This window comes from Fusarium redolens, assembly GCF_020744475.1.
Source record: "Fusarium redolens strain MPI-CAGE-AT-0023 chromosome Unknown BKA55scaffold_29, whole genome shotgun sequence".
Taxonomy (NCBI): domain Eukaryota; kingdom Fungi; phylum Ascomycota; class Sordariomycetes; order Hypocreales; family Nectriaceae; genus Fusarium; species Fusarium redolens.
Genome location: NW_025763692.1, coordinates 309,467 through 327,074, shown reverse-complemented (window position 1 = coordinate 327,074; position 17,608 = coordinate 309,467). Strand labels below are relative to the sequence as shown.

At 46.9% G+C, this 17,608-nt stretch overlaps 8 protein-coding genes across 8 annotated transcripts; 3 read left to right on the top strand and 5 right to left on the bottom strand.

Moving 5' to 3' along the window:
* Positions 1–159: 159 nt before the first annotated feature.
* BKA55DRAFT_599656 (uncharacterized protein) lies at positions 160–2,275 on the top strand (the record flags this gene model as incomplete). The annotated part of the gene is made up of 3 exons (XM_046196427.1): positions 160–218; positions 266–1,160; positions 1,208–2,275. The coding sequence occupies 3 exons, from the start codon at positions 160–162 to the stop codon at positions 2,273–2,275; spliced, it is 2,022 nt and encodes a 673-aa protein (XP_046041937.1).
* A 367-nt stretch (positions 2,276–2,642) lies between these two features.
* Positions 2,643–3,974, bottom strand: BKA55DRAFT_599655 (uncharacterized protein; the record flags this gene model as incomplete). Its single annotated transcript, XM_046196426.1, has 2 exons — positions 2,643–3,080; positions 3,462–3,974. 2 exons carry the CDS (start codon positions 3,972–3,974, stop codon positions 2,643–2,645), a joined length of 951 nt encoding a protein of 316 aa, XP_046041936.1.
* Positions 3,975–5,079: 1,105 nt separating this feature from the next.
* Positions 5,080–7,312, top strand: BKA55DRAFT_717908 (6-phosphogluconate dehydrogenase). The gene is made up of 5 exons (XM_046200937.1): positions 5,080–5,182; positions 5,228–5,691; positions 6,025–6,240; positions 6,393–6,464; positions 6,596–7,312. Exons 2-5 carry the CDS (start codon positions 5,238–5,240, stop codon positions 7,252–7,254), a joined length of 1,401 nt encoding a protein of 466 aa, XP_046041935.1. The 5' UTR covers positions 5,080–5,182; positions 5,228–5,237; the 3' UTR covers positions 7,255–7,312.
* Positions 7,313–7,582: 270 nt separating this feature from the next.
* BKA55DRAFT_656329 (major facilitator superfamily domain-containing protein) lies at positions 7,583–9,555 on the top strand. The gene is made up of 2 exons (XM_046197450.1): positions 7,583–8,520; positions 8,573–9,555. Exons 1-2 carry the CDS (start codon positions 7,737–7,739, stop codon positions 9,484–9,486), a joined length of 1,698 nt encoding a protein of 565 aa, XP_046041934.1. The 5' UTR covers positions 7,583–7,736; the 3' UTR covers positions 9,487–9,555.
* Position 9,556: 1 nt separating this feature from the next.
* Positions 9,557–12,062, bottom strand: BKA55DRAFT_585186 (P-loop containing nucleoside triphosphate hydrolase protein). Its single transcript, XM_046194418.1, has one exon. It carries the CDS (start codon positions 12,022–12,024, stop codon positions 9,604–9,606), a length of 2,421 nt encoding a protein of 806 aa, XP_046041933.1. The 5' UTR covers positions 12,025–12,062; the 3' UTR covers positions 9,557–9,603.
* A 294-nt stretch (positions 12,063–12,356) lies between these two features.
* On the bottom strand, positions 12,357–12,890 carry BKA55DRAFT_599652 (dihydrofolate reductase-like domain-containing protein; the record flags this gene model as incomplete). The annotated part of the gene is made up of 1 exon (XM_046196425.1): positions 12,357–12,890. The coding sequence occupies one exon, from the start codon at positions 12,888–12,890 to the stop codon at positions 12,357–12,359; it is 534 nt and encodes a 177-aa protein (XP_046041932.1).
* A 171-nt stretch (positions 12,891–13,061) lies between these two features.
* Positions 13,062–15,594, bottom strand: BKA55DRAFT_528425 (concanavalin A-like lectin/glucanase domain-containing protein; the record flags this gene model as incomplete). Its single annotated transcript, XM_046189001.1, has 4 exons — positions 13,062–13,788; positions 13,834–14,181; positions 14,579–15,025; positions 15,071–15,594. 4 exons carry the CDS (start codon positions 15,592–15,594, stop codon positions 13,062–13,064), a joined length of 2,046 nt encoding a protein of 681 aa, XP_046041931.1.
* Positions 15,595–16,072: 478 nt separating this feature from the next.
* On the bottom strand, positions 16,073–16,714 carry BKA55DRAFT_697656 (uncharacterized protein; the record flags this gene model as incomplete). Its single annotated transcript, XM_046200415.1, has 1 exon — positions 16,073–16,714. One exon carries the CDS (start codon positions 16,712–16,714, stop codon positions 16,073–16,075), a length of 642 nt encoding a protein of 213 aa, XP_046041930.1.
* Positions 16,715–17,608: the final 894 nt, after the last annotated feature.

Sequence of the window (17,608 nt, the reverse complement as noted above, 5' to 3'; positions counted from 1 at the left end):
CTGGGCGGCAGGGGAGGCTTCGCGGACCTGGTTTTCTCCTCTTTATTATCTATCTGGCAGGCACGGCATTTGGAATTCTGTTTCATGCTCTAGAAAGCCGTCCATTCATTCTATTCATACTTTTTTGGTCTTCTGAGTGCTTGGCGCTGAGTAGCCAAGATGCGTTTGTCGTTCGTTATTACTTGCATTTCTGTTCTGGCTGATTCAGCCTCTGCGTTGTAGGGTCCCCCATCCTGCTGACATTGCATCTCACTCACATTAGCAGTTCTGTACCATGGAGTTCTTCTCCCAAGGAGCATAATCCTTTTATCGGCAAACGCGATACCGCCGTTGAATATGATTATGTAGTCGTCGGTTCCGGCGCTGGTGGAGGCCCTGTCGCCGCCAACCTTGCCGTCGCTGGCTTCAAAGTCCTTCTTATCGACGCCGGCGGCGACTCTGGTGATGATTGGGTTGAGAAGGTTCCAGCCTTGCATCTCATGTCAACTGAGTTTGAGGATACACGATGGAACTACTTCGTCAATCACTACCCTGACCCCAAGCAACAAAAGAAGGACTCCAAGATGGTCTACCAAAAGCCCGACGGTAGCTATTACGTTGGACTCACCCCGCCTAAGGATGCGAAGCCTTTGGGTGTTCTTTATCCTCGTGCTGGTACCCTCGGTGGATGCACACGCCACAATGCCCTCATCACCATCGCCGCTCATGATAGTGATTGGTCTTATATCGCCAGCCTTACTGGTGATGACTCTTGGAACCCTGACAACATGCGATCTTACTTTGAGAAGCTGGAAAAGAACATGTATCTCCCCAGCAGCATCATCGGCCACGGTTTCAACGGCTGGCTGGGTACTTCTCTGACCTCGCTGTCCTTGGTAGTCGAAGATCAGAAGCTTCTGTCTTTAATCATCTCCGCTGCTTCAGCTATGGGCAAGGGCCTTCTAGGTTTCGTGTTGAACACTGTCGCTGGACTTGGACAGGTCTTGCTTCGCGATCTCAATGCCCCAGGTCAAACCAGCAAGACTGGACTTTATCAAGTTCCGCTGTCGATGGCTGACTCTGTTCGTGGTGGCCCTCGAGACTTTATCCTCAATACCGCCAAGGCTGTTAACAAGGATGGATCTCGCAAGTACCATCTCGACATCAAGCTCAACACTCTTGTAAGTTCCTGTGCCCATACACCCTATCACTGCTCACATAGCTACAGGTCACCAAGATCAACTTCGACAAGAGTGGTTCCAAGCCTCGTGCCGTCGGCGTCAACTACATGCAAGGCGCAAGCCTCTACCGCGCCGATCCCCGCTCCGGATCAGCCAAGCCCACCGGTACTGGCAGCGTCAAAGCCAAGCGCGAAGTCATCATCTCAGCTGGTTCTTTCAACACTCCTCAGCTCCTCAAGCTCAGTGGTATTGGACCCAAGAAGGAACTTGACTCTTTCAAGATTCCTGTTCTGGTTGATCTCCCTGGTGTTGGAACCAACATGCAGGATCGGTATGAGAATACCGTTATTGGCAAGACCAATAGTGATTTTGTCATCACGTCCAAGTGTACTTTCCTTGAGACTCTGCCGGATCCTTGTCTTGAGCAATACAAGAAGGGTCTTGGTCCTATTACTAAGGGCGTGTATGCTACCAACGGTATCGCCATCGCCATTGTCCTCAAATCCTCTGTCGCTGAAGATGAGCCTGATCTTCTTATCTCTGGTGCCCCAGCCAAGTTCAAGGGATACTTCCCTGGCTATGCCGCCGACTCACTCGCCGATGCCGAGCACTGGGCCTGGATCATTCTCAAGGCCCACAGCCGCAACAATGCCGGCACTGTCACCTTGAAGTCAACTGACCCACGCGACATGCCCATCATCAACTTCAACTACTTCGACACCGGCGTCAACGCAAACGGAGAAGGCGATAAGGATCTTCAAGCCACCTACGAAGGCTTCGAGTTTGCTCGCAAGGCATTTGACGACTTGATTCCCCTTGACGGCGAGTTCCCCGAAGTCTGGCCCGGAAGCCAGACGAACAATGAGAAGAAGGCGAAGCAGTTCCTCAAGGATGAGGCATGGGGTCATCACGCTTCGTGCACTGCTGCTATTGGCGCTGATGATGATCCCATGGCTGTGTTGGACTCTGAGTTCAAGGTTAGAGGTACTGAGGGTCTACGCGTTGTTGATGCTAGTGTTTTCCCCAAGATTCCTGGTTTCTATATTGCTCTGCCTTTGTATATCGTTGCTGAGAAGGCTAGCGATGTTATTATCAAGGCGGCGAAGAGCTCTTAATCCTTGTTGGCGCACTTCGGCAGAAGACCTAATTTACACAGCAAGCGCGTCACTTTTCACAGGAGCTGTATAATCGTGCTCACATGGCGATCAGTTCAAACACGTATTTAATTCTTAAATAATAAGTATATAAAAGTCTTTGCACTATACCACTTCATTACGATCATAGGGCGATGAGACATCAGCGACTTTTTTATCTAGGTACTCATAAGCATATGATGAGTTTAAGTAAATCTGAAAAGCGTTTAGGATCTATTTAGTCAACATTAGGAGATGATACATCAATTATTTGTACAATTACAATTTCCCAATCCATTCTCCCAAAGTTCCAAGCAATTCCTCGTCAATATTCTGCCTCGATGATTACTTATGTAATTGGCAGCTTCCCAGAAGAAGCACTGAAGAACCTCACACAAGGCCCAACGTACCCTTTCGTAGAAACCTTATTATCTTCCTCACTGCACTGTTGCTCAGGAGGCTCCAGAGTTCTCAAAGCCCAATAGTCCTGCCACTTCTGAGACCGTCTTCGGCTGCGCTCAAGGTCTGGCGCAAGAAACACCTTATCCTGAAATGCCTTTTCCATTTGGTCAAACTCATTCAGAGTCGGGAAGTGGTTGTTGTGCATCGGATACAGCCTATCGTCGTCAAAGAGACCCCAAGCTCGTTGCCGATAAATATGAAGTTGGAATCCATGCAATCTCTTCAAATGTGGAGACCGTTTATGTATAACTGTTCCAAATCGGTCCATACTGACTTCGTCGTATTCAGGTTCCTCATCTGATTGTTCCAGGCCTCGATGCTCTGCCTGTGGTCGATTGTAACTGCGAAGTTCCCTATCGGCGAGGCTTTCGGGGAGTAGGACACGCCATGCAACGCCGAAACGAAAAGACAATGTCTCTAACCATGCTTTAAGAATAGGCTCGCGTCCCGTTGCTTCGTTCATGAACAATAGTATTTGCGACAAGCAGTCCAAGCCGACACAAGGAAGGTCACTGGCCAGACATCGCCCGTATATCTCCATGTCTTCCTCATATGCTGCAGCGCTGAAGTAAGTGTTGTCAGGGAAAAGTAATCCATATCGAGAAGATTCCGGGATGTTTGTATCAGACGACTGCCCTGTCTTGGGAGGCTGAGGTATATCAGGTAACCAGGAGTCTTGGCAATGTGCGAACAAAGCTCCATATACACCTCGATAGTATTCATGAACTGACGTCATCATCGTCAAATCAGAATCTTCAGACATTGCTATTAGCTGCTTTTCCATCGTATATGTTTCTTCAGGACTCCTTTTCCGCGGATAAAAAATCTTACAAAGCAGCTCATATCTCGCAAAAGCGCGTAAGAACCGATATCGTTCGGTACCCGTCAGGCTCATGAACCTGACGACCTTGGTCTCCAATCTCTGCCCCTTGAAGTAGCTTCCGTTACCATTGATTATGTCTGGAATACCAAGGTAAGCTCTTGGAGGATAAACGCTTGTTGCTTTTGAGGCATAATCCTCGATGAAGGTGATCATGCGGGAGAATAAACGCCAGAGTGTCTCAAGCTGGTCGTGTTTCAAGGTGCCTGGCAGCTCCATGGTTTGCCACATTTTCGTCTCTTGGTACTTTCTGGCCGAAGCTTTATCTGAGATGTAGACGATTCCCAGGGCATCTCGAAGGAGGTTACCAGATGTGTCTTCATGTAAAATGTCATTCATAATGCGGCTGAGGACACTTTTCTTGTAAGCAACGAAATGCCACAGCATAGAGGGTGAGGCTTGAATTACCTTCTTGATGCTTATTTCCGACTGAAGATGAACGAATATCTCAGTCTGGATGAGTGAAGGGAGTTTTGAGAATAGATCCATTGTTGATGTCTGGGAAGTTGAATGAAAAGCTGAGTGGCGAGGTTGGGTGTTGAGGTCGTGAAGGGGGTAGAGTCTGAAAGGGATAGAATGAGAGAACGACGGCTTATATAGTCAGAGAAACTGTCAGCTGGACAAGCTTTTGGATAGGCCTACTCACCTTCTTGCGTATACTTTCGTGGGGGAAGCCAAATCAGAGTTTACCAAGGTTTCATACGACGGGCTTTCGGAGAATGGTACGCTTCAATTCTTATACTCCAGGCAGCTGCAATTGAGGTTGCTGATTGAGTCATCATAAAAGCTTATTATTATGTTTAAATTAGGAGACTTATCTTTATTAAGGCTATATGCATATTGGCTTCCAAAAGCTTGAGTTACTAGGGATTGTTTTAGTGTATTAGCTTGATATATCTCGTTGAGATATCATAAGCTTTAACTATTAATCAACACGGGTACCAACCATAGGACTCCTGCTTTCAAACTGTAATATTCAATCCTTCGCTAAAGGAGGCTGAAGGATATAATAAACTTAATACTTCGATCACAGGCGACAGAAAGGCTAAAAGCTTAACAGAAGCTTACAAGGTTCTCAGATAAGTTGACTTTAGCATGATAAGTTCTGTGTGGTGATTATAAGCTCTCAACCACAGGTCTCAACTACAAATAACACATCTTGCTCACGATTTAGATATTATACCACAATGCCTGACCAACTGCTACAGCATAAATGCTGATAAGATAAAAACCTAGATTATGACTCTTTTTCCTACCTTCAGCTTCATCTCAAACATTTTCCTTGTTAATATCGCGACGCGACCTGTATCATTCACTTCAACCTCTAGCAAACTTCTAGCCAGCACAACCAGCATATTTCATTTACCACAATACTTCATCATGTCAGAAAGACAAATTGCAAAGGTGATTTCAATATCCAGTTCACTATAACACATACTAAATTTATGGTGAACAGATCGGTATGGTGGGCATGGGCAGCATGGGCAGCATGGGCTCCATGATGTCCCTTCTCTTCGCTGCAAAGTCTACTACTATGATATCAGTAGGTCACTAAACTCACCCATAAAGTTCAAGGACTAACTGAATCCAAGCGAGTACAATATGAAGGCAGCAGAGAAAATGGTCAAGGACGTCAACGAAGAAACACAAGTCTTTCCACAACACAGCTATCAACAACTCTGCAAAGAGATTTACTCGGAGAACCACCCCAGAATCATCATCTTTAGTATCCCCCACGAATATCCCGGTGATGAGTGCGTCAAGGCTCTTCGACCGTACATGACCAAGGGAGATATTGTTCTTGGCTGTTCAAACGAATACTATGTCAATACGGAACGTCGACAAGCGGACCTTGAAAATGATTGGATCTTTTATGTCGGCTGTGGTGTCTCAGGTGGTTATCAGAGCGCACGAGCCGGCCCGTCAATGTCGCCAGGCGGCGACCCCCAAGCCCTCGAAATCATCATGCCGCTTCTCAGAACAGTCGCAGCAAAGGATCGCGATGGCAAACCATGTACCAGCCCAAATGCCACGGCTAGTTGGCAGGAACATCCATGTGCCTGGCTGTTGCTCTATAACCACATTTGCACAATCATAAAAAGGCAGGTATAATGAACGAATCTTGTTTATCTCCACCACCAGACACACACCAAATTTCTTTCATCCAGCATCATCAATCACCGAGACCGTTAATTGATAATTTTCATCTCATTCAATTAATACTATCAAAAACCACTATCAACATTCATCTGGTCTCAGGCATTACGCTTTATTAAATCGTCTTTTAATATGTCTTTCCTCGAATCAAACTCCCAGCTCCACCTTCAAGCAATTGGCTTTCCCATGGCCATAGAAACGTCGCATAAAGCCCCAATTTGCCGTGCCCAAGACCTTTTGGTTGACAAGATCCCACATTGCACGGCTGAGGAGTTTCGGGCGGTCTGGCACTCTGAATTGCCCACATATCCTAAAGATCGGACAAGCAAGAAAGGATGGAAATGGCCTAGCAGAGTCCAGCTGCAATATGACAAGTACAAACTCTGGGAGAGCCTCCGAAATGAAGCAGCGCAAGTCTTCTGGAGGGAGCTCAGGCTTGCCTTTGGCCGTAAAGCGCCAAGACAATAGGATTTGTTTTTCCCCTGGCTTTGTGCCATACTACAAAAACCAGTGGCAACATTTCACAAAGTCCGACAAATGGCAGACTCGGCCAAAGAGATCTCAGATATCTCGCTGCTGTATGATTCCACTGAATAGCAGATATGCAATTAACTAACAAGTTTCTAGTCACTTCAAAGAACGCAATAGGCACCTCGAGATGTATCCGTTTGCGTACGATACTCTTGAGAAGCGTCGATTGCACGAAGGCTATACACTTGACGCACAATAGGAAGCTATGAATTGGGAACTTACCTCTCAAATATTGCATAACAGGAAAGGGGAGCTTATGATGGGTGTTTGAGGAGAGTTAGCCTGTGAAAAGGCGAATATCGTCAGTGCGCATTTGTTTAAGTGTACTTCGGCAGAATTCGATCAGCGCGCTGCTGATGCTGAGGCTTCTGGGCGTCGTGTTCAGCCTTCGGCGATGAAAGTTGCTCCAAGAGATGATTCTATCGAGGATCTTCGACAGGCGACGTACTTCTGTCTGTTGTTGTGTTTCACGCAAGGTCTACAGATCATTCGAGAGATGGACCAACAGCGACAATGGCACATCAACTATCAAGAGCTTCTTCATGTCTGGAGCGCTGGATCAATCATTCAAGCTGGCGGTATTATGGACCTACTTCACAAAGTCTACAGCGAATCACCCGGTCAAAAGAACAACCTCCTATCCAACAGTACGCTCGAGAACCAACTGACCAACCTTCTGCCTTCAATGAAGCGATGCATCATCGCAGCGTTGGAGTCCGACATGGTGATCCCAGCCATGAGTCAGAGTTTGGAATACTACAAGTATTCAACCTTGGTTGATCTGCCCACTCAATTAGCAGAAGCAGAACTGGATTACTTTGGCAACCACAAGTTCCATCTAAAGGAAGAACACAGAGGTGAACCAAGCAAGGGAAAGCACCACTTCGAATGGAAGCCAGCGAAAGGAGAACCCGACAGGTTTCGGCTGTGAAGATCCTAGAATAGTCTCCGAATAGTCTCCGTAATACAATAAGCAATTACATTTCAACATCTCGGCTCGGAAATATCATCTCGTCTTCGCGTTTAGAACCAAACAATCCCGAGAAAGTTTTGCTGACGTCTCGGGCCGCGATCGGCATTCCCGTGCCGATGAGGTTATTCACAGATTATTCCCGGAAAAGTGCAAATCCCATCACTATCCACTAACAGCTAACGATATCAGGAACAGCGAAAAGTTCTCCACACGACTCGAACAGGAAACGAATCATGACGTACTAAAACGGTCATTTTACCCTGTTGACCGAAATTCGTCGCCACCTGATGCATTTGCATAAGAAATTGAGTTTTCCAATTGCTCGGCGTTAGTACTAGTCGCCGAATCTGGCACCGATCATTTCTAATAAAAATACACGACATTCCTCCCTATCACCATCTTTTTAAACAAGTTTAGTTCATTCATTTTATGGATTAATCATGGAGAAAGTCGAAACTTCACATTCAGATCATAACGATCGACGAGAATCTCACACTTCTCATACCGACGAAGAATCCTCAATATCGTCTTCTTCACACCATAACCATGAAAATGACGACATTTCTCGAACGTACTCCCTCGGTGACACTGAATGGCAGAGTATTCGTGCCCCGACAAATGGAATGAGCATGACGAGGACTGTTTCGAGGAGGGAATCTGTTTTATCGAGGATTAGATCACGGCCTATTCCGCAGTTTACGCATCCTCTTGCGCATGTGAAAACTACAGAGGATCAGCTTGTTGATTTTGAGGGACCTGATGATCCGTACAGACCCATGAATTGGCCTAACAAGAAGAAGATTCTTACGACGATGCTTTACGGTCTAGTTACAATGTCAGCGACTTGGGCGTCTTCGTCGTATTCTTCCGGCACAGCACAAGTAGCGTCCCACTTCCACGTCGGAACGCAAGTCGCAACTCTCGGCACAACACTCTTCCTCGTGGGATTCGGAATAGGGCCTTTGCTTTGGGCGCCGTTGAGTGAAGTCTACGGAAGACGACAGGCAGTGCTTATTCCGATGTTTATAGCGATATGCTTCAGTTTCGGAAGTGCAGTCGCGAAAGACTTTCAGACGTTGATGATTACGAGGTTCTTTTGTGCGTTCTTTGCTTCGGCGCCTGTAACGAATACGGGTGGTGTTTTGGGGGATTTGTTTTTGCCGTCGGAGAGGGGGATTGCTATGGCGGGGTATGCTATGGCTGTTGTTGGAGGTCCAGTTCTCGGTAAGTCTCATCACATGAAATGCTTTTGGTTACTTGTGGCTAATGGTTTTAGGTCCTATTGTATCAGCTGCTGTTGTGCAGGAACCGAGTTTGGGTTGGAGATGGACTGAGTACCTTACTGGTATTGTTCAGATCATCTTTTTAACTCTGGCTGTTATCTTTGTTGATGAGAGTTATCCACCTAAACTTCTCATTTACAAAGCTCGAAGACTACGTCATGAAACGGGTAATTGGGCTCTTCACGCGAAATTCGAAGAATGGGATGTTAGCATCCAAGAGCTTGCGCGAAAGTTCTTGGTCAGGCCCGTTCAGCTCCTCATGACGCCTATTTGCTTCCTCGTTGCTTTATATGCCAGTTTCTGCTACGGTATTCTCTACATGCAACTTGGCGCTATTCCCATCATCTTCAGAGAGATCAGGGGCTGGGGCATTCTGGTATCTTCACTACCTTTCATCTGCATTCTCCTCGGAGCCATTCTCGGATGCGGAGCAAACGTGTATAACCAGCTGCTCTACAACAAAGCGTACCACGCAGCTGGAAACCGAGCTGTCCCCGAAAAACGCCTTCCTCCTATGATGATTGGCTCCGTCATCTTCAGCGGTGGCCAATTCCTCATCGGATGGACTGCAGAGAAGGATATTCACTGGGTGGTTCCCTGCATTGGTCTCGTCTTGTTGGGAACAGGTTTCTTTACTATCTTCCAGGCAGCGCTGAACTACTTGGTCGATACGTTTACTATGTACGCGGCATCAGCTGTTGCGGCTAACACGTTCCTACGATCTTGCTTTGCAGCTGCTTTCCCACTGGTCGTTGGACCTTTGTATCACAACATTGGTGTTGGACCTGGGTCTAGTATCACTGGTGGTTTTGCAGCGTTGTTGATTCCTGTTCCGTTTGTGTTTTATATTTATGGCAAGAGGATTAGAGCTAGATCGAAATGGTCAAAGGCTTCGGTTTATGACTAAAGAAACATCTTTAACTAGAGGGGTTATAAAAGATTGCCAAAATAAATGTATAGATAGTCTAAAGATTGCAATAATACCCAAACAATATGTTAAACTCCATGCTCGTCTATGTTATGCCTATTTATTCCCGACCTGCTTGTTCCATAACTCCTTATACCTTCCGTCTATTGAGATCAATTCCGCATGTGTTCCAGACTCAACAACCTTTCCGTTGTGAATAACCAGGATCTTGTCTGCACTAACAATAGTAGAAAGTCGATGGGCAATGACGAATGTCGACCTCGCACGCTTCAACTCGTCCAGAGCACCCTGGATACTTGACTCAGTATTCGTGTCAACCGCACTTGTCGCTTCATCAAGGATGAGAATTGGAGGGTTCTTCAAGAAGACTCGAGCGATGGCGAGTCTCTGAATCTCTCCTCCTGATAGCTTGACTCCTTGCTCTCCGACCTCCGTGTTATATCCATCGACAAAGGTTAGAATCTTGTCGTGAATAGCTGCTGCTCGACAAGCGGTGTAAATCTCCTCGTCGGTGGCAGAGGGTCGAGCGTAGCGCATGTTCTCAAGAATCGATGCGTTGAAGAGAAGTGGATCTTGAGGAACTACACCGAGAGCATTTCTCAGGGAGCTGAGAGTGATGTCCCGAATGTCATAGCCATCAATCGTAATAGATCCTTCATCAATATCGTAGAAACGAAGTAGCAACTTCATGATAGACGACTTGCCAGCTCCTGTCTCTCCAACCAAAGCGACAGTTTGTCCAGGCTCGACTGACAGCGACAAGTCATGGATAGTTGGCTTTCTGGGATCGTAAGAGAAGCAAACATCATGGAATGCAACGCGCCCCTCGACCTTCTCCAGATCCTTAGCACCCTCCTTGTCGGTAATAGTCGGCTTCGTCTGAAGCAGATAGAGCAAACGCTCAGCATCGACTAAATCTGACATGAGCTGCCTGTAGCTATGAGACAGGAACTTCAACGGCCAGACCAAGTACTCCCAATACTGAATAAAGAATACAAAATCACCAGGCGATGAATCACCCTGCCAAACGTCATAAATAACAAGACTCGCCAGTGTGAAGAAAGTGCAAGGAATAAGAGCGTTCAGTAGTCCCTGAATATAAGCATCCCTCTTCTCATAGTTCAGACCAGCAGACAATTGCTTATTGACAGCAGATCCAAAGCGATACTTCTCATAGTTGAACATGTTGAAGTACGTAACGGTTTGCCAGCCTTGAACAGCCTGATGCATAACACGAACTTCCTCCCTCTTCGACTTTGTCGACTCTCGTCTATTATCGAGATTCCAACCTGTAGCTTTGACTTCGAACGTGACGAAGAGGACTGATCCAACGGCCATAGCGAGAGCAACGTAGCTATTGAACTTCCAGTATAGAAAGACAAAAGCGATAGCCAAATCGACGACGGTTGGGAGAATTTCGATGATAAGCATGTCAAGCACATTCGTTAATGCTTCACCCTGTTCGATAGCCTTCATAACCTCCGCCGAGTCACGCTCAGAGTGAAATTCCATAGGCAGCGAAAGAACGTGGTTGAAAGCTGCATTCGTGAGAGATCGGTATGAGAACTGCTTAATCGGGATCTTGGCCATAGACTCGATAAGTCCGACGACAACGTCGTGTGAGGTAAGACTCATGATAAGCCAGATGAACAAAGCATGGAAGGGGTTCTGCTTGGCGAGGAGTTGATCTGCCACGATACCTAGTTGACGAGGAACCAGGATGTTGAAGACTCGAGTGGCCAGGATACAAAAGAGGGAGATCAGGATGCAGAGTTGGACTTTGCGATCTTTCTTTGGGATCAAGAAGGGGAGGAAGATGGAAAAGTCGGAGAGGTAACCTAACCAACCTCCCTTCTCTTTGAGCTTCTTGGCTCGTTGTCGTTTGATGTCGATTACATCTTCGTCGGATTCACTGCCTGACATGTACTCATCGTCATCGAATTCGGTGCTTGAAGATGTTTCAGTTCCGTAGCTTGGGCATGCTCTGCCGTTTACATGACCGTTTGATTGGAGGAAGGGTTGTGATTCCTCTGCTTCTGAATCGGGGGTGTAGTATCTACCACTGTTGGAGAGATGGTAGACTGTGAGAAAAAGAAGGGGTAGGAGTCTGAATGTCTGTGAGGCGAGTTGCACGACATGATAGACATCATTCCGGCTGTTGATGGCAGAAAATATTTGCAACGGAATCTCAAATGCAAGAGTAATAAGCGATGTTCCGAGGACCAATAACCGTGGCGCATGGCGATGACTCCAAACAAACGCCCATAGCGACAGCAGCACGACAAGATGTATCGTCTCAGGCTCTTTACTCTGCTGACTCTCTTGCACAAACGTCGTTACACCCTCAGCTAAATACCCCAGAATCAAAAGTCCAATAGCAAGACGATTATAATTCCGCGAGGCAGTCTTTCCAGTGGTACGAGCAGCATTAACAATAGTGACAACCGAAACAAAAACTACAGCTACTAACGAGCAGCTGTAGTGAAGGATATTCGAGACCTGGAGGATTGACGGCATTTTCACAAGCCGGGGCAGGCAAAAAGTAACAAGAATAGTGTAATTCATTTTACAACTAAAAACCGTCTGATCAAATCTTATATACCCATTCTTCAGCCCTACGTGTAACTCTGGCATGAAAAAGCCAAGGTCGCCTGCGGTCATTTGAGGCGCATATATTCGACGTAGCCAATCGGCGTGGATATGAGTCAATGGCACAGCGGGCCTCGCCACCAAAATCAACCTCTTTAGAGTAATATGTTTCGACGTGTTGATTGGCTTTGGCGTATCCTACTGTGGGGTCCCAATCGGCTTATACGGAAGGGTAACATACGGGAGGATGATTATGCTTATTATTGGTTTTGTATGACTTTGTATTGAGTCATGATGATTCCACTATTGAGGCTCGTGCTGTTTAATAGGTGAAGATTGGTGTTCTGTGGGATGGATGAGATGAGGTTGATTCCGGTGCCGAGAAGGATGGGCATTACGGCGATTTCGACGGTATCCACCATATGAGCTTCTAGGCATTCGGATGCGAGCTGACCACCACCCATAAGCCAGATATCCTTTCCGTCATGCGTTTTGAGGCATCTGATGTAACCAAGGACGTTTTCTTGTATGACTGTGATATTGGGAAAAAGGTCCTGGTTCATGGTTCGACTGGCTACTATGACAGATTCCTTGGGTCGTTTTGATAGTGGATTGTCAGTGCCGAAAGATTGCATGACTTCGTAGGTCTTGCGGCCCATGACGAAAAAGTCGAATTCGGCATACAGCGCGTCAAAGTCGATGGTGGGATCTTCGATTATCCAGGTTGTTGAACCGTCGGGCGATGCGATATACCCGTCGAGGCTTGCTGCAACGTTGTAACGAAGTCGCGGCATGTCGAGTTAATTGACAAGATTGAGATTGAAGTGAGATGAGGGTCTGTGCGATATGCGGGATGGCTGAAGATGTATTCGGTCGGGTGAATAATCTCGCCGATTACTGGCTATACTGTCTGACTCGAAATGCTTGGCATTCTGCAAACTTATCGTCTGACTGTTGGCCACCATCTAATTTCCCGATCTCTTTATGCCAGTCTGTGTCGCAACCAATAACTCCTCTCTCAAAAGCCAAATCAGAGGAAACATTGTTCCCGGCCCAAGCAAACATCCCAGCATAACAGAAGCGCAAGCAGCCCGAATCCATGAGATACTGCAGACTCCAACATTCTCAAGCTCTTTAAAGTGGTACGCCAACCAGAGAAATCCAGCTGCGTAACAGCATATGTAATCGAATTGTATGACAGTTCGAAGTCCGAGGATTGGGTCTTGTGGCGTGGTGAGGAAATGCTGCGGAATAAAGACGCCGATGATGGTAGAGTCCATGTCGAGAATGGTATACCACCAAGTTGCCGTGCTTATGATACTGATAACCCCGATTGTGAATCGAATGGCGTTAAGCTCTTGCTTCCGTGTTTTTGACGTCTGCTCCTTCGGCTGAGGAATCATCTTAGACAACACGAACATGATGACGGATCCCCAGATAGGAAACAGTTGCCAAATCCAGTTCCACCAATTTCTTGCTTCGAGAGAAGAGTGAAAGAAGGATGGAAAGTGCGTGATATAATACCCCAGCACAATAGTAGGCAAAAGAGCCATACAAGGCGCTACACCAGGACGGTACAGACTCGGTGTTGTAAGTTTGTGAGCAGGCGTAAATATGTAGAACAGGAAGAAGAAGATAGGTGCAAGACAGCCAATTCCAAACATCTGAGACAGAAATAAGAAAACAACAGGGCTAGCGAGAGTGAGTAAAAGCTCTTTCTATGAGGGAGGTACTTACTACTTGATCACAGGAAACGTATTCCCCGGCCTATATCCCTCAATCATCACAACAGCATACATCCCCGCAAAATCCGTCAAAAACACCAACAACTGCCAATACGCCTCCTCATCGGTAAAGAACTGCAAATGCGCAAAGGCAATAGTTACTACAGCGAAAATATCATCCAAAATAGGTACACCGTAAAAGTTCTTGATGATGGGTACGCTCACGTCTTGTGATATGAAGATGGAGGTTTGCAGGGTTTCTTCGATTATGGGGCCGATGGGCTTTGCCATTGCGAAGGCGCGGGACATAATGGCTGTTATGAAGAGGAAGGGTAGGGCGTGGATGGCGCGCCTGAGGCGGCTGTCTGAGAGCGAGGTGTGCAGTGTCATGGTGATTGGGAGTGTGTGATGTGAGTGAAGCGAAGTGATCGTGAGATGAGGGAAATAAGGTGGGTTGAGGTTAGATTGACCCTTGTAGTCGGCCCACCAACCCGAAGGATGCGAATCCTGCAACCAATCTTGACAAAAATCCCCGAGAAGTAGCTTGCCTCTATACAACTAGTTCATTCTATGTACATTTGGCTGCTTACGGTTGAACTTCATGGTTCGTCAGGCTTCCTAGCTCGATTGTACTGTAAAGAGACAACTACTCAGGAGAAGCTCCTGACTCATTGGTAATGCTATGAAGCAGCGCTCTATGAATAATAATACACGCTTGCTATGAATGGTCTCAAGAGAGAACCGCGCTAATAACCAACGCCGCTGCCATGACATATCCCAGCACAGATTGACTCATCAACCTCACAGCATGATCTTCTTCATCACCCTTTGAGTCCGTCAAGTTATTCCCACTGCCTTTATAACCTCCCTTCTCACTACCAGACTTATCGCCCTTATCCTTATCATCATCTCCCTGCTTCGTAGAATTCCTCTCACCCGTAAAGTTTCCCTTCAAACTCATCCCAAAATTCGCAGCAGTAAACGTAGCATTGCCCCTTGACATCCACGTCTCTGTTCCAAACTCAATGATTCCTAACCATGGATCTTTCGGTAGATCATCTGCGTCGATGTGTTTGTGTGCTTGTTCGAGGATGTACTGAAATAACGGGTAGAAATCCTCATCGAAGGATAATACGTCACTATTATCCTTCGTAACAGCAGTAAAGACGTGTGTTCCTCCTGAGTTTCGGCCATAGAATAATGAGCTGCAGCAGTCAGTGTCTGTAGTGTAGGATGAGTGGTGAACTTACAACTCTGTCTCCCCCAGCGTCACATTCGACAAGATACTATTATTCTGCCTCCCAAGCCACCACGGATCCCCCACCCTTCCCAACCAAACCATAAATTCCACAGCAGCAACCTGCGGATAAAGCGTTCTATTCCTATCATCATCCAGAAAGAAATCCCACGCTGCATTCGCCTGAACGCCCTCCCCCGCTAACTCTGCTTTATTCTTCGCCCAAACATCATTGCTAAAGTCATCCGGTATTTGCTTAGGACTGCCGGGTGTGTAGATCCAGTCTGTTGATAAGCGGATTGACTCTAGATCGCTGATGCGTATGGGAAGATTCGGGTTGTTGAAGCGCACATAGGGAAAGGAGTGTACGTCTTGGATGTCTTTGGGCCAGTCCCACGTTGCGGAGAAAGAGGGTGTGCTGTTGTCGACTTTGAGGCATACAAAGCCGTTCTTAGGACTCTTTTTGTTCCATGCGTTTGGGTAGTCTGCAAGTATCAGCGATGTTTCCATAGCCTCAGGGTGAGATTGAACGTACATGAAAGTGAGTCATTTAGTTCACCGAACCTCTGATTTCCGCACATCCTCTTGACGTCTTCCTTCCCTAAGACTCCAGCTAATAAAATCGCATAGCTTACACCTGTCGTTACTTTCATCGTGAGGCCTCAATGTTGCAGAGAAAAAAGACAAGGGTTCCATGCAGTGTTACAGTAGACGATCTAAACTTTAGGGGCTAGGCTGTTGGGGCGACAACCAGCTCAGCCTCAATTGACGGTTCGGGTTGACGGCAATAAAATTGACTTCAGAGACATCTATAATTGTGAAAAAGATAGTTTTGATATACGAGAGGCGTTACGATGGTATGGGCGCTTACGTGGCAGATTTTAGGTGTGAAAAGTCACGACGTCATGGGGTTTTTGAGATCGACGCGTTGTGGAACCATGTAAGGGCCTGTAGATCATTTTACGCGTCGAATCTCGCGATGATGGTAGAAGTTGCATAAAATGTGCATAATTGTCTAGATGTGTCGGAACCAAACGCAAGCCCAAGTCGTCACCACCATGATCTCCCACTGTCGTCCGAATCGTCCAGTTATGCCACTTCCAGCAAATGTCAGATCACCAATCTTGTTTAGTCCCAAAGACCTATGAGTTTTAAAAATAGCAACGATTTCCTCGTCGTCACCCTTGACCAATTTCCATCCCCAGCCTGATCCTTCTTGTCCCTGTACTTGTTTCCCACGCGTTGAACGCCATTCGAATCGTTCAACGCGATCACCAAGTTGCATAGCGAACCAGTACCCTTCCTTTAATTTATTTATAGTAGTGCATCGTAGTAATTCCTCACGCGTGTCTTCGCCATCTGTCAATGCAGGGAGATTGATGCGGAAGTCGTGCTTCCACTTGGGATTTCTTCTAGCGGTCGCGAGGACGGGGCATCCTGCATCTGGGCCGTCGTAGACAATCACGTCGTAGCACCCTTTTGGCGGGACGTGAACGGCGAAAGCGCGCTCAGAGGCTGGATCAGTCAGAATGCATCGGAGGGTGAGCGATGTGCGTTTTGTGATCGAGGCTGAGAAATTGTGAGGGATGCCTTGGGCTGCCGTCTCTTGTGAGATGTGGGGAGTGAGCGTTGAGGCTTTCGATGAAGCGTTACCCATTCTGTCTTGCTTGGCTTGGTACTGCCTGACAGTTTAACGCGTTGACATGGTAATTAATATGCTATGAAGCTGTCGTGGGTCGTCTTTATTGAAACTCATTTGCTGCAACAACCACGAAATCTTCAAGCACCCGCGTCTAAGTACAGCAACAATTTGTCCTTACCATCTCACCATATTATATGAGTCATTTTCTGTATGCCATTAATTTGATCAGGCCACAGGCTCGCGCTGAATACCATTTCTGTATCTCGGTGTTCAGCTTCAGGGTAAGCCGTGGCTAGTGCTGTGGCCGTGCAAATGTGGCTGTTGTCCAGTCAACTCCACCTTGCCATTTCAGGTCATCAGTGATCCCCACGTATTCAAGCATTACAACATCGAAGCCGAACCACCAAAATGTCAACGCAGGAGCAATCGACGCTTCATTCTCCCTGCACGATTGTCTAGATCTTCAGAAATGACTGTTGATATCATCTCGTGGCTGCGCCAGGTCGACGATACTGCATACTCTCCCCGCGAGCTCGACCCAGCGAAACCACCAAAAGCGGTACGATCAAAGACTCGAAAGCGACAGCGCAGTTACAGCTCGACCAGTTCAGATCATATACCACTCCCCAAACCTGCTGCGAATACATTTACACATCCGACACCTCCTCCAGACTCTCCAACATCCTCAGCAGCCGAAATGGCACCGACTAAGAAACGAAAGACTACCAAAGGCGCAGTCCCGAGCCCAAGTCCGAACGATGCACAATTCGACGATGAAGGCGAACAAGAAAAGACTCCCAGGCCTCTACGAAGCGTCCATCTTCCCAGTGATACATCGTCAATGTCCTCAACGAGTGGTCGGTCTGGTGCTTCATCGCCTCGAAAGCAATTAGCAGCCATGGCGTTATC